The sequence below is a fragment of the Triticum dicoccoides genome, chromosome 2A, assembly GCF_002162155.2.
Source record: "Triticum dicoccoides isolate Atlit2015 ecotype Zavitan chromosome 2A, WEW_v2.0, whole genome shotgun sequence".
Lineage (NCBI taxonomy): Eukaryota > Viridiplantae > Streptophyta > Magnoliopsida > Poales > Poaceae > Triticum > Triticum dicoccoides.
In genome coordinates this window covers 598,959,111-598,973,146 of record NC_041382.1, presented here as the reverse complement: position 1 = coordinate 598,973,146, position 14,036 = coordinate 598,959,111, and the positions used below count along the sequence as shown (strand labels likewise).

Below are 14,036 nucleotides of genomic sequence, written 5' to 3'. Positions count from 1 at the left end.
GTATTACCTTTTAAGAAGAAAGAAAATGATTTTTTTTACAAACAATGACAAAATTTGCATAAAAATTTGTGATTTTTTTATAATATTCAAGAATAAGCATGTAATAGTGGATTTCGGGGAAAAGGTATCCTAAGATGGAATGAATTAGTAGCATTCATATTACCCTTAAAGAAGAAAGAAAATGAAAGAGAAACTGAAAAAAATAAAGAGGTAGAATAAATTAGTGGTATTGGTATTACACTTTAAGAAGAGGAAAAATGAAAAAAAAAACTTGCGCACAACTTTGCACTTTTTTAATATGTATAAGAAATAAACATATAGTAGTGTAATTTTCACACTCTAATATAATTTATACATAGGTCATATAGTACTTGCATGTATACATGTTACACTCACCCAATGTCCCAAAAACACCCATAAAACCCGACAAAAAACAAAAGCAAAAATGGAAAAAAAATTGTGGCTAAACACTTGATTTTGTTCATGGTTTGAAATGTTTATTTGAATACAAAGCAAATCAGGGACTATAATAGCCATAAATGTCGACCATTATATAGAGTGAGAGCATGTTTAGCGAGGTTGTGAGCTTCGAGGTTTGAATTCCTCCTTTGAAAGATGAAAGAACATGATTGAAAAGAAGCGGTCGGCGAAGTAATCTCCTTGACGATGATTCCGTGCAGGCCACCCGTTCCTTCGATGACATCTTCCACCACCCCTTTGCAATATGAGGCAATCAACAAATGAGTGATGTTCAAGTCTGTCGAGAGCGCCAAAGACTCACGAATAACAATAGCTTCCAAGCAGGCTGCATCAATGACACCCGATTTATTCAGAGCCAACGCCCCTAGATAAGATCTGTGTGAGTCTCTAATCTCTACACATAGAAGATGGTGATCCTCCATTACTTCCTCTCGCAACAGCCTCGTCTACCGGGATTTGAACAAACCCCGACGGAGGAGGGATCTAACGTGTACTCGGCATTGTAGCCGAACCTCCCGGTCGCGCTTGGGTTGTGGGTTTACTTGCTTCTATACCATCGATGTACCACTTGATGAAAAATGGCATACAAACAGAAAAAGAGGAAGCATCGTCGGCCGATAAACAGGCAACACAAATTGGGCAGCCCAATAAGAAATTGACTAGCCCAAAATATTGGTCGGTCAAAAATTTAGGCCCAAAACACGAGGTAGTCACAACAGTGATAAAAGAAAAAACAAGGGGCACAAATGTTGAAGCAGAAATCAACAGCCCAAAAAATCGGCTAAACTAAATTTGATTTTCTTTCTTTATACAGCTAAATTGCTATGCTCTGCACGACGTGCTGACGCCGTCCGCCTGTATCCTTAATGGCTCCTCATGCTAATTAGAGCCTCTTCCTGTATTAGAAACACCCCTGAGTGGCACTTACGATTAGTAGCCCATCGTTGGCATGGCCATTCCACGGTCGAGGGAAGGAGGTCCACACAAGTTCAACCAGGCTCCATGATCATCTCTGAATTAGGACATGACACGCTATGAGGAGCTATTCATCGATACCCATCCCTTCTCCTCTCCTGCTACCTAGAATAAACGCTTGAATAATCTGCAGGTGGCCCGCGGTTCGTGATCCATCCACGAGCCACACACATCCACCCCGTCACCTCAGCTTCGCTCCCACGAAGACAGAGTTCGGTCCTGTTCCCGCGCCGTGGGAGAGGCGGAGGAAAAAGAGAGCGAGAGATTGAATGGGTTCCACCGGCGCCACCGCCGTCCTTCTGTCCTGCGTCGTGCTGTCCATTGTCGCCGCCGGCTCCGCCGCGTCGGACAAACCGCTCATCATATCAAGTACGTACGATCCATACGTTATTATTATTTTGCCTGGTTTCGTTTTCTCACCTAGTGCTGGGTTGATCAACTCCATCAGATGCGGCCCTTTTAGCCTCGCCCCCGGAGGCATCGTCGTCGTCCGGCCGCAAACTGGGGGGCTTCATGGAGGCAGGTAAACAACAAACGACGAAGCCCTGTCGTACGTGTGCGTGTCCTATCGTATTTTTTGGCTGCTAAACTAAATGAGAATACGCGCGCGTACGTTCAGGGCTGTGCCCGCTGCAGCTGGAGCATCTGAAGCAGATGGGCAAGGTACAGAGCAGCTGCTTGGGACAGGCGACCCCGCAGCCGCGGTGCTGCACGGCGTTCAAGGACTTCGTGTGCCCCTACGGGGCCACGATGAACGACATCAACAACGGCTGCGCCGGGGAGATGATGGCGACGATCCAGGAGCTCTGCAAGGTGCCCAAGGGCTACTTCGCCATGTGCGGGGATTCACCCCAGGGCATCACGTGCTGACCTGAGTGACTGATTGATTAAGTGCTAAGATTAGCCGGTGCCATCGACGATGACGTACGTTTAAGCTGTTTCTTCTTGCTCTCTTTTTTCTTACTTTTTTTTGCGATGGTAAAAGAATTTTATTCCATATTCATAGGGTTACAATCAAGTGGCAAAAGCTCCTGGATACAAGGAGGGCCCTGCCCAAGCCATACAGCTGTAGTGCTCTCTGTACGACTATACATAGTCAAACGATCTGCTACCCTATTATGTTCTCGCTTAATTTTCAAAAGAATAAACTCTCTTTCACCCATAAGATGACGAATCTCAGCAACTAAATGATCATATGCCGAACGGGAGAGACTTTCACCCGTCAAGGCCAAAAGAGCCTGTGAAGAGTCGGATTGAATGATAATAGGAAGATTAGAGTGTTGAATTGCTAATGCCATTCCTTGCATTATTGCATGTAGTTCTGCCTCCAACGCATCATTGCAGTTGAAAATACACATGTAGGCCGCAAAGATGACACTACCATCATGCCTTCTTAGTACCATACCCGCTGCCGCTGATTCATCCGTAGATGAAAACGCCCCGTCGACCGATAACACAACTTGGCCAGCCTACGGTCGCGGCCATGGCATCAGCACCGCCTCACCGCGCGGCTTGACCAGATCTTCACACTGCACTGGCATCTTCCTCTTGATGATCTCCTCTGTAGAGTATCTTCTAGCCAAATGTAGCGGGTGCATATAATTTTGAAGGTAGTCGTCACCGCCGGATTCGGTATAGCTTTACCATGCGCCATGTCCGACCGTAACATCCTAATCCTCCAGATTAACATTATGGTGCAGTCTCGCATTTCATCATTGCAATTCATCAGAATATTCAAAAGCCACTCATTACCTGTATCCCGCAGCAGTTGATGATCAGAGAGATTCCACACTGAACGCATATGCGTCCACACTGCTCGAGCATAATCACAAGTGACCAGCGCATGGAAGCCGGTCTCCCTTTCTGTACCACAAAGAGGACATGTATCTCGAGTGGAGACGTGCCTATATTTCTTGCAAGAATTAGTTGCAAGCGCTCCTGACACAACCTTCCACGCCATAATTCTCATCTTGAGCGAAACCTGAGCTTCCCAAACTCACCTCCAGATGGGCCTGTGTCCGCATGGGCTGGTACTTGATGCGCCCACCGCATCTGCCAATTGGTTCTCTGTTGCTAGATGGTAAGCACTCTTAACTGTGAACAATCCACTCTTCTCCGGGAACCAAGCTAGGAAATCTTGCCCCCCTCTTGGTGACGTTCGGATCTTCATAATTTCGCGGATATCCATATCCCAGAAATATTGTTGCAACCTCTACATATTCCATGCACCAGAGTCATCCAGAAAGTCCACAACCCAATTGTATCTGCAATTTCTTTTTGGGGTGACCGGTCTGAAATCGTGCCTCCTCGGGATCCAGGATCCCTCCAAGTTTTGATTAAAGAACCATCTCCCACTCGCCATATAAGCCCCTTCTTCAACAACTCTAATCCATACATGATTCCCTTCCAAACAACACATGAACTCGATGGAAAAACTGTATTAAGAAGATTCCCATTGGGATAATATTTAGCCCAAAGTAAACGAGCACACAAACTATCTGGACTATCAAGCAATCTCTAGGCTTGCTTTGCAAGTAGCGCCTGATTAAAAGCCCTCATGTCTCTGAATCCCATATCACCCATGTCCTTGGGTAAAATCATTTTCTCCCAACTGAGTCAGGCCATTTTCCTCTTACCATTCCCTACTCCCCACCAGCATTGTCTCATCATTCGTGTTAAATCATCACAAACAGAGACCGGTAAGAGAAGCACACTCATGACATACGTAGGTATTGCTTGCGCCACCGCCTTAATAAAAATTTCTTTATTACCAAATGAGACATATTGTTCGCTCCGATCAATTAATCTCTTCCTCAATCTTTCCTGAAGTGATTCAAATTGACCCTTATGCATTCTTCCTTCCGGCAAAGGAAGGCTGAGGTACTTTGGCTCAAACACCTGCTGCATAACCTCAAGGGTGCTTTGACTGCATTCGCCACCGCATCAGAGCAATTGTCTGAGAAAAGGATGGAACACTTCTCTGGGTTAATGAGTTGAACCGTCACTGAGGTATAAGTGTTCAACAACCCCTTAACAATGCTCGCCTGCTGGCCAGACGCTTCAAACAGCAGCATAGTATCATCCGTAAATAACAGGTGAGAAATAACTGGTGCACCATGACAAATAGCCACCCCTTTAAAGAACCTTCATCAACTGACTTTGAGAGGAGAGTAGACAGGGCGTCAGCGACAAAAAGAAATAAGAACGGTGATAATGGGTCACCTTGCCTTAGCCCTCTAGAGGGGTTGAAACTCTCAAGCAATTGTCCATTGAATTTGACAGAATATTTGATTGATTTCACACACACCAGAATCCAAGAAATTCACTGTTGGGCGAAGCCCCATTTACCAAGGGCTTTCTCCAAAAAATCCCAGTCGACACGATCATATGCCTTCGACAAATCAAGCTTGTAAGCACACGCCGCCGACCTGTTTTGTTTCAGCGACTATATATGATGAAGACATTCAAAAGCAATTATAGAATTGTCAGAGATAAGCCTTCCTGGGATAAAGGCACTCTGATTCTCTGAAATTAACTCCACAAGCATCGGCCTTAGCCTGTTAACCAAACATTTTGATGAAGGAAATATGCCCTAGAGGCAATAATAAAGTTATTATTTATTTCCTTATTTCATGATAAATGTTTATTATTGATGCTAAACTTGTATTAACCGGAAACATAATACATGTGTGAATACATAGACAAACAGAGTGTCACTAGTATGCCTCTACTTGACTAGCTCGTTGATCAAAGATGGTTAAGTTTCCTAACCATAGACATGAGTTGTCATTTGATTAACGGGATCACATCATTAGGAGAATGATGTGATTGACTTGACCCATTCTGTTAGCTTAGCACTTGATCGTTTAGTTTGTTGCTATTGCTTTCTTCATGACTTTTCCCATGACTATGAGATTATGCAACTCCCGTTTACCGGAGGAACACTTTGTGTGCCACCAAACGTCACAACGTAACTTGGTGATTATAAATGTGCTCTACAGGTGTCTCCAAAGGTACTTGTTGGGTTGGCGTATTTCGAGATTAGGATTTGTCACTCCGATTGTCGGAGAGGTATCTCTGGGCCCACTCGGTAATGCACATCACTATAAGCCTTGCAAGCATTGCAACTAATGAGTTAGTTGCAGGATGATGTATTACAGAACGAGTAAAGAGACTTGCCGGTAACGAGATCGAACTAGGTATTGAGATACCGACGATCGAATCTCAGGCAAGTAACATACCGATGACAAAGGGAACAACGTATGTTGTTATGCGGTCTGACCGATAAAGATCTTCATAGAATATGTAGGAGCCAATATGGGCATCCAGATCCCGCTATTGGTTATTGACCAGAGAGGTGTCTCGGTCATGTCTACATAGTTCTCGAACCCATAGGGTCCGCACGCTTAACATTCGTTCACGATATAGTACTATATGAGTTATGTATGTTGATGACCGAATGTTGTTCGGAGTCCGGGATGAGATCACGGACATGACAAGGAACTCCGGAATGGTCCGGAGATAAAGTTTGATATATGGGATAATAGTGTTTGGTCACTAGAAGGGTTCCAGAATTCACCGGAAGGGGTTCCGGATGTTTCCCGAAATGTTTGGGTACGAGAACACTTTATTTGGGCCAAAGGGGAAAGCCCACAAGGTTTTTGGAAAGCGCAAAAGGAAGTTTTGCGGAGTCCAGGGGCCAGACGCCAGGGTCCCTGGCGTCTGGGTCCAGACGCCGGGAACCCTGGCGTCTGGCCCTGGAGTCCGAGAAGGACTCTTGCGTTTCGGGTGAAACCGACTTTGTGGAGGCTTTTACTCCAAGTTTCGACCCCAAGGCTCAACATATAAATAGAGGGGTAGTGTTGGAAATATGCCCTAGAGGCAATAATAAAAGTATTATTATTATATTTCCTTGTTCATGATAATTGTCTTTTATTCATGCTATAACTGTATTATCCGGAAATCATAATACACGTGTGAATACATAGACCACAATATGTCCCTAGTGAGCCTCTAGTTGACTAGCTCGTTGTGATCAACAGATAGTCATGGTTTCCTGGCTATGGACATTGGATGTCGTTGATAACGGGATCACATCATTAGGAGAATGATGTGATGGACAAGACCCAATCCTAAGACTAGCACAAAAGATCGTGTAGTTCATTTGCTAGAGCTTTGCCAATGTCAAGTATCTCTTCCTTTGACCATGAGATCGTGTAACTCCTGGATACCGTAGGAGTGCTTTGGGTGTATCAAACGTCACAACGTAACTGGGTGACTATAAAGGTGCACTATGGGTATCTCCGAAAGTATCTATTGTTTTATGCGGATCGAGACTGGGATTTGTCACTCCGTGTAAACGGAGAGGTATCTCTGGGCCCACTCGGTAGGACATCATCATATGCGCAATGTGACCAAGGAGTTGATCACGGGATGATGTGTTACGGAACGAGTAAAGTGACTTGCCGGTAACGAGATTGAACAAGGTATTGGTATACCGACGATCGAATCTCGGGCAAGTAAAATACCGCTAGAGAAAGGGAATTGTATACGGGATCGATTGAGTCCTTGACATCGTGGTTCATCCGATGAGATCATCGTGGAACATGTGGGAGCCAACATGGGTATCCAGATCCCGCTGTTGGTTATTGACCGGAGAACGTCTCGGTCATGTCTGCATGTCTCCCGAACCCGTAGGGTCTACACACTTAAGGTTCGATGACGCTAGGGTTATAAAGGAAGCTTGTATGTGGTTACCGAACGTTGTTCGGAGTCCCGGATGAGATCCCGGACGTCACGAGGAGTTCCGGAATGGTCCGGAGGTAAAGATTTATATATAGGAAGTCCTGTTTCGGCCATCGGGACAAGTTTCGGGGTCATCGGTATTGTACCGGGACCACCGGAAGGGTCCCGGGGGCCCACCGGGTGGGGCCACCTGCCCCGGGGGGCCACATGGGCTGTAGGGGGTGCGCCTTGGCCTACATGGGCCAAGGGCACCAGCCCCAAGAGGCCCATGCGCCTGGGGAAACCCTAAAGGAAGAGTCCCAGCAGGGGAAGGCACCTCCTAGGTGCCTTGGGGGGGGGAGGACTCCTCCCCTGGCCGCCGCCCCCTTGGAGATTGGATCTCCTAGGGGCTGGCGCACCCCCCCCCTTGGGATCCCTATATATAGTGGGGTAGGAGGGCCTCCCAAACATACCTTATGCCTTTGGTGCAGCCCCTCCCTCTCTCCCAAGTTCTCCTCCTCTTCTCCCATGGTGCTTGGTGAAGCCCTGCGGGATTGCCACGCTCCTCCACCACCACCACGCCGTTGTGCTGCTGTTGGATGGAGTCTTCCTCAACCTCTCCCTCTCTCCTTGCTGGATCAAGGCGTGGGAGACGTCACCGGGCTGTACGTGTGTTGAACGCGGAGGTGCCGTCCGTTCGGCACTTGATCATCGGTGATCTGAATCACGACGAGTACGACTCCATCAACCCCGTTCACTTGAACGCTTCCGCTTAGCGATCTACAAGGGTATGTAGATGCACTCCCCTTTCTACTCGTTGCTGGTCTCTCCATAGATAGATCTTGGTGTTACGTAGGAAAATTTTTGAATTTCTGCTACGTTCCCCAACAGTGGCATCATGAGCTAGGTCTATTGCGTAGATTCTTTGCACGAGTAGAACACAAAGTAGTTGTGGGCGTTGATGTTGTTCAATATGCTTACCATTACTAGTCCAATCTTGTTTCGACGGTATTGTGGGATGAAGCGGCCCGGACCGACCTTACACGTACTCTTACGTGAGACAGGTTCCACCGATTGACATGCACTTGGTGCATAAGGTGGCTAGCGGGTGCCAGTCTCTCCCACTTTAGTCGGAACGGATTCGATGAAAAGGGTCCTTATGAAGGGTAAATAGCAATTGGCATATCACGTTGTGGTTTTGCGTAGGTAAGAAACGTTCTTGCTAGAAACCCATAGCAGCCACGTAAAACATGCAAACAACAATTAGAGGACGTCTAACTTGTTTTTGCAGGGTATGCTATGTGATGTGATATGGCCAAAAGGATGTGATGAATGATATATGTGATGTATGAGTTTGATCATGTTCTTGTAATAGGATTCACGACTTGCATGTCGATGAGTATGACAACCGGCAGGAGCCATAGGAGTTGTCTTTATTTTTTGTATGACCTGCGTGTCATTGAAGAACGCCATGTAACTTACTTTACTTTATTGCTAAACGCGTTAGCCATAGAAGTAGAAGTAGTCGTTGGCGTGACAACTTCATGAAGACACGATGATGGAGATCATGATGATAGAGATCATGGTGTCATGCCGGTGACGATGATGATCATGGAGCCCCGAAGATGAAGATCAAAAGGAGCAAAATGATATTGGCCATATCATGTCACTATTTGATTGCATGTGATGTTTATCATGTTTATGCATCTTGTTTACTTAGGACGACGGTAGTAAATAAGATGATCCCTTACAAAATTTCAAGAAGTGTTCTCCCCTAACTGTGCACCGTTGCTACAGTTCGTCGCTTCTAAGCACCACGTGATGATCGGGTGTGATGGATTCTTACGTTCACATACAACGGGTGTAAGACAGTTTTACACAGCGAAAACACTTAGGGTTAACTTGACGAGCCTAGCATGTGCAGACATGGCCTTGGAACACGGAGACCGAAAGGTCGAGCATGAGTCGTATGGTAGATACGATCAACATGAAGATGTTCACCGACGTTAACTAGTCCGTCTCACGTGATGATCAGACACGGCCTAGTTGACTCGGATCATGTGATCACTTAGATGACCAGAGGGATGTCTATCTAAGTGGGAGTTCATAAGATGAACTTAATTATCTTGAACATAGTCAAAAGACCTTTTGCAAATTATGTCGTAAGCTCGCGCTTTAGTTCCACTGTTTAGATATGTTCCTAGAGAAAATATAGTTGAAAGTTGAAAGTAGCAATTATGCGGACAGTAGAAAGCTTATGTCCTTAATGCACCGCTTAGTGTGCTGAACCCCAAACGTCGTTTGTGGATGTTGCGAACATCGGACATACACGTTTTGATAACTACGTGATAGTTCAGTTAAATGATTTAAGTAGAGGCACCAAAGACATTTTCGAAACGTCGCGGAACATATGAGATGTTTCGAGGGCTGAAATTGGGATTTCAGGCTCGTGCCCACGTCAAGAGGTATAAGACCTCTGACAATTTTCTTAGCCTACAAACTAAGGGAGAAAAGCTCAATCGTTGAGCTTGTGCTCAGATTGTCTGAGTGCAACAATCACTTGAATCAAGTGGGAGTTGATCTTCCAAATGAGATAGTGATGTTTCTCCAAAGTCATTGCCGCCAAGCTGCTAGAGCTTCGTGATGAACTATAACATATCAGGGATAGATATGATGATCCTTGAGGTATTCGCGATGTTTGACACCGCGAAAGTAGAAATCAAGAAGGAGCATCAATTGTTGATGGTTGGTGAAACCACTAGTTTCAAGAAGGGCAAGGGCAAGAAGGGATACTTCATGAAACGGCAAATCGGCTGCTGCACTAGTGAAGAAACCCAAGGTTGAACCCAAACCCGAGACTAAGTGCTTCTGTAATAAGGGGAACAACCACTGGAGCAAGATTACCCTAGATAATTGGTAGATGAGAAGGCTGGCAAGGTCGATAGAAGTATATTGGATATACATTATGTTAATGTGTACTTTACTAGTACTCCTAGTAGCACCAGGGTATTAGATACCGGTTCGGTTGCTAAGTGTTAGTAACTCGAAATAAAAGCTACGGAATAAATGGAGACTAGCTAAAGGTGAGCTGACGATATGTGTTGGAAGTGTTTCCAATGTTGATATGATCAAACATCGCACGCTCCCTCTACCATCAAGATTAGTATTAAACCTAAATAAAGTGCTCTTGCACCAAAAAGGAATGGTTTATTGAATCTCGATCATAGTGATACACATTTTCATGCCAAAAGATATAAGATAGTAATGATAGTACCACTTACTTGTGGCACTGCCATGTAAGTCATAATGGTATAAAACGCATGAAGAAGCTCCATGTTGATGGATCTTTGGACTCACTCATTTTTGAAAAGTTTGAGACATGCGAACCATGTCTATTGGTGTATATGCATGAAGAAACTCCATGCAAATGGACCGTTTGAACTCACTTGATTTTGATTCACTTGAGACATGCAAATCATACCACATGGGCAAGATGACTGAAAGCCTCGTTTCAGTAAGATGGAACAAGATAGCAACTTGTTGGAAGTAACACATTTTGATGTGTGCAGTCCAATGAGTGCTGAGGCATGCCGTGAATATCGTTATGTTCTTACTTCACAGATGATTCGAGTAGATGTTGACTATATTTACTTGATGAAACACAAGTCTAAATTATTGAATGGTTCAAGTAATTTCAGAGTGAAGTAGAAGATCATTGTGACAAGAGGATAAAATGTCTATGATATGATCATAGAGATGAATATCTGAGTTACGAGTTTTGGCACACAATTAAGACATTGTGGAAATTGTTTCACAATTAATACCGCCTGGAACACCTTAATGTGATGGTGTGTCCGAACATCATAGTTACACCCTATTGGATATGGTGCGTACCATGATGTCTCTTATCGAATTACCACTATTGTTCATGGGTTAGGCATTAGAGACAACCACATTCACTTTAAATAGGGTACCACGTAATTCCGTTGAGATGACACCGTATGAATTATGGTTTAGAGAAACCTAAGTTGTCGTTTCTTAAAGGTTTGGGGCTGCGACGCTTATGTGAAAAAGTTTCAGGATTAAGCTCGAACCCAAAGCGGATAAAATGCATCTTCATAGGAAACCCAAAACAGTTGGGTATGCCTCCTAATTCAGATCCGAAAGCAATATGGATTGTTTCTAGAATCGGGTCCTTTCTCGAGGAAAAGTTTCTCTCGAAAGAGTTGAGTGGGAGGATGGTGGAAACTTGATGAGGTTATTGAACCGTCTCTTCAACTAGTGTGTGGCAGGGCACAGGAAGTTGTTCCTGTGGCACCTACACCAATTGAAGTGGAAGCTTATGATATTGATCATGAAACTTCGGATCAAGTCACTACCAAACCTCGTGGGGTGACAAGGATACGTACTACTTCAGAGTGGTACGGTAATCCTGTCTTGAAAGTCATGTTGCTGGACAACAATGAACCTACGAGCTATGGAGAAGCGATGGTGGGCCCGGATTCCGATAAATGGCTCGAGGCCATAAAATCCGAGAACGGATCCATGGACTTTGGTGGACTTGCCCGATGGACGGCAAGCCATTGAGATAAATGGATCTTTAAGAAGAAGACGGACGTGGATGGTAATGTCACCATCTATGAAGCTCGACTTGTGGCGAAAAGTTTTTTCACAAGTTCAAGGAGTTGACTACGATGAGATTTTCTCATCCGTAGTGGTGCTTAAGTCCGTCGGAATCATGTTAGCATTAGCTGCATTTATGAAATCTGGCAGACGGATGTCAAAATGAGTTTCCTTACCAGTTTTTGTAAGGAAAGGTTGTATGTAATACAATCAGAAAGTTTTTGTCGATCCTAAGGATGCTAAAAGGTATGCTAGCTCCAGCGATCCTTCTAAGGACTGGAGTGAGCATCTCGGAGTTGGAATGTATGCTTTGATGATGATCAAAATTTTTGGGTTTGTACAAAGTTTATGAGAAACTTGTATTTCCAAAGAAGTGAGTGGGAGCACTATAGAATTTCTGATGAGTATATGTTGTTGACATATTGTTGATCAGAAATGACGTAGAATTTCTGGAAAGCATATAGGGTTATTTTGAAAGTGTTTTTCAATGGAAAGCCTGGATTAAGCTACTTGAACATTGAGCATCAAGATCTATAAGGATAGATCAAAACGCTTAATAATACTTTCAAATGAGCACATACCTTGACATGATCTTGAAGGTGTTCAAGATGGACCAGTCAAAGAAGGAGTTCTTGCCTGAGTTGTAAGGTACGAAGTTAAGACTTAAAGCTCGACCACGGCAGAATAGAGAGAAAGGACGAAGGTCGTCCCCTATGCTTAAGACGTAGGCTCCTCAGTATGCTATGCTGTGTACCGCACCTGAAGTGTGCCTTGCCATGAGTCAGTCAAGGGGTACAAGAGTGATCCAAGAATGGCTCACAGGACAGCGGTCAAAGTTATCCTTAGTAACTAGTGGACTAAGGAATTTTCTTGATTATGGAGGTGGTAAAAGAGTTCGTCGTAAAGGGTTACGTCGATGCAAGCTTAACACCTATCCGGATAGCTCTGAGTAGAGATACCGGATACGTATAATGGAGCAATAATTTAGGATAGCTCCAAGTAGAACAGTTGTTTGGAATAGCTCCAAATAGAGCGTGGTAGCTGCATCTAGGAGATGACATAGAGATTTGTAAAGAACACACGGATCTGAAAGGTTCAGACCTGTTGACTAAAACCTCTCTCACAAGCAACATGATCAAACATAAAACTCATTGAGTGTTAATCACATAGTGATGTGAACTAGACTACTGACTCTAGTAAACTCTTGGGTATTAGTCACATGGCGATGTGACCTGTGAGTGTTAATCACATGGCGATGTGAACTAGATTATTGACTCTAGTGCAAGTGGGAGACTGTTGGAAATATGCCCTAGAGGCAATAATAAAAGTATTATTATTATATTTCCTTGTTCATGATAATTGTCTTTTATTCATGCTATAACTGTATTATCCGGAAATCATAGTACACGTGTGAATACATAGACCACAATATGTCCCTAGTGAGCCTCTAGTTGACTAGCTCGTTGTGATCAACAGATAGTCATGGTTTCCTGGCTATGGACATTGGATGTCGTTGACAACGGGATCACATCATTAGGAGAATGATGTGATGGACAAGACCCAATCCTAAGACTAGCACAAAAGATCGTGTAGTTCATTTGCTAGAGCTTTGCCAATGTCAAGTATCTCTTCCTTTGACCATGAGATCGTGTAACTCCTGGATACCGTAGGAGTGCTTTGGGTGTATCAAACGTCACAACGTAACTGGGTGACTATAAAGGTGCACTACGGGTATCTCCGAAAGTATCTATTGTTTTATGCGGATCGAGACTGGGATTTGTCACTCCGTGTAAACGGAGAGGTATCTTTGGGCCCACTCGGTAGGACATCATCATATGCGCAATGTGACCAAGGAGTTGATCACGGGATGATGTGTTACGGAACGAGTAAAGTGACTTGCCGGTAACGAGATTGAACAAGGTATTGGTATACCGACGATCGAATCTCGGGCAAGTAAAATACCGCTAGACAAAGGGAATTGTATACGGGATCGATTGAGTCCTTGACATCGTGGTTCATCCGATGAGATCATCGTGGAACATGTGGGAGCCAACATGGGTATCCAGATCCCGCTGTTGGTTATTGACCGGAGAACGTCTCGGTCATGTCTGCATGTCTCCCGAACCCGTAGGGTCTACACACTTAAGGTTCGATGACGCTAGGGTTATAAAGGAAGCTTGTATGTGGTTACCGAATGTTGTTCGGAGTCCCGGATGAGATCCCGGACGTCACGA

At 44.5% G+C, this 14,036-nt stretch overlaps 1 protein-coding gene across 2 annotated transcripts; it reads left to right on the top strand.

The window, feature by feature from the left end:
• Positions 1-1,453: 1,453 nt before the first annotated feature.
• Positions 1,454-2,610, top strand: LOC119359660 (GPI-anchored protein LLG1-like). Of its 2 annotated transcripts, XR_005172617.1 has the most exons (4): positions 1,454-1,824; positions 1,904-1,978; positions 2,075-2,379; positions 2,462-2,610. XR_005172617.1 is itself a non-coding variant. In XM_037625777.1 (3 exons), exons 1-3 carry the CDS (start codon positions 1,725-1,727, stop codon positions 2,323-2,325), a joined length of 426 nt encoding a protein of 141 aa, XP_037481674.1. In that variant the 5' UTR covers positions 1,454-1,724; the 3' UTR covers positions 2,326-2,610. The 2 variants fall into 2 exon arrangements, 1 of the variants encoding a protein (XP_037481674.1); XM_037625777.1 differs by having other exon boundaries at positions 2,075-2,610.
• The last annotated feature ends 11,426 nt before the right edge of the window (positions 2,611-14,036 follow it).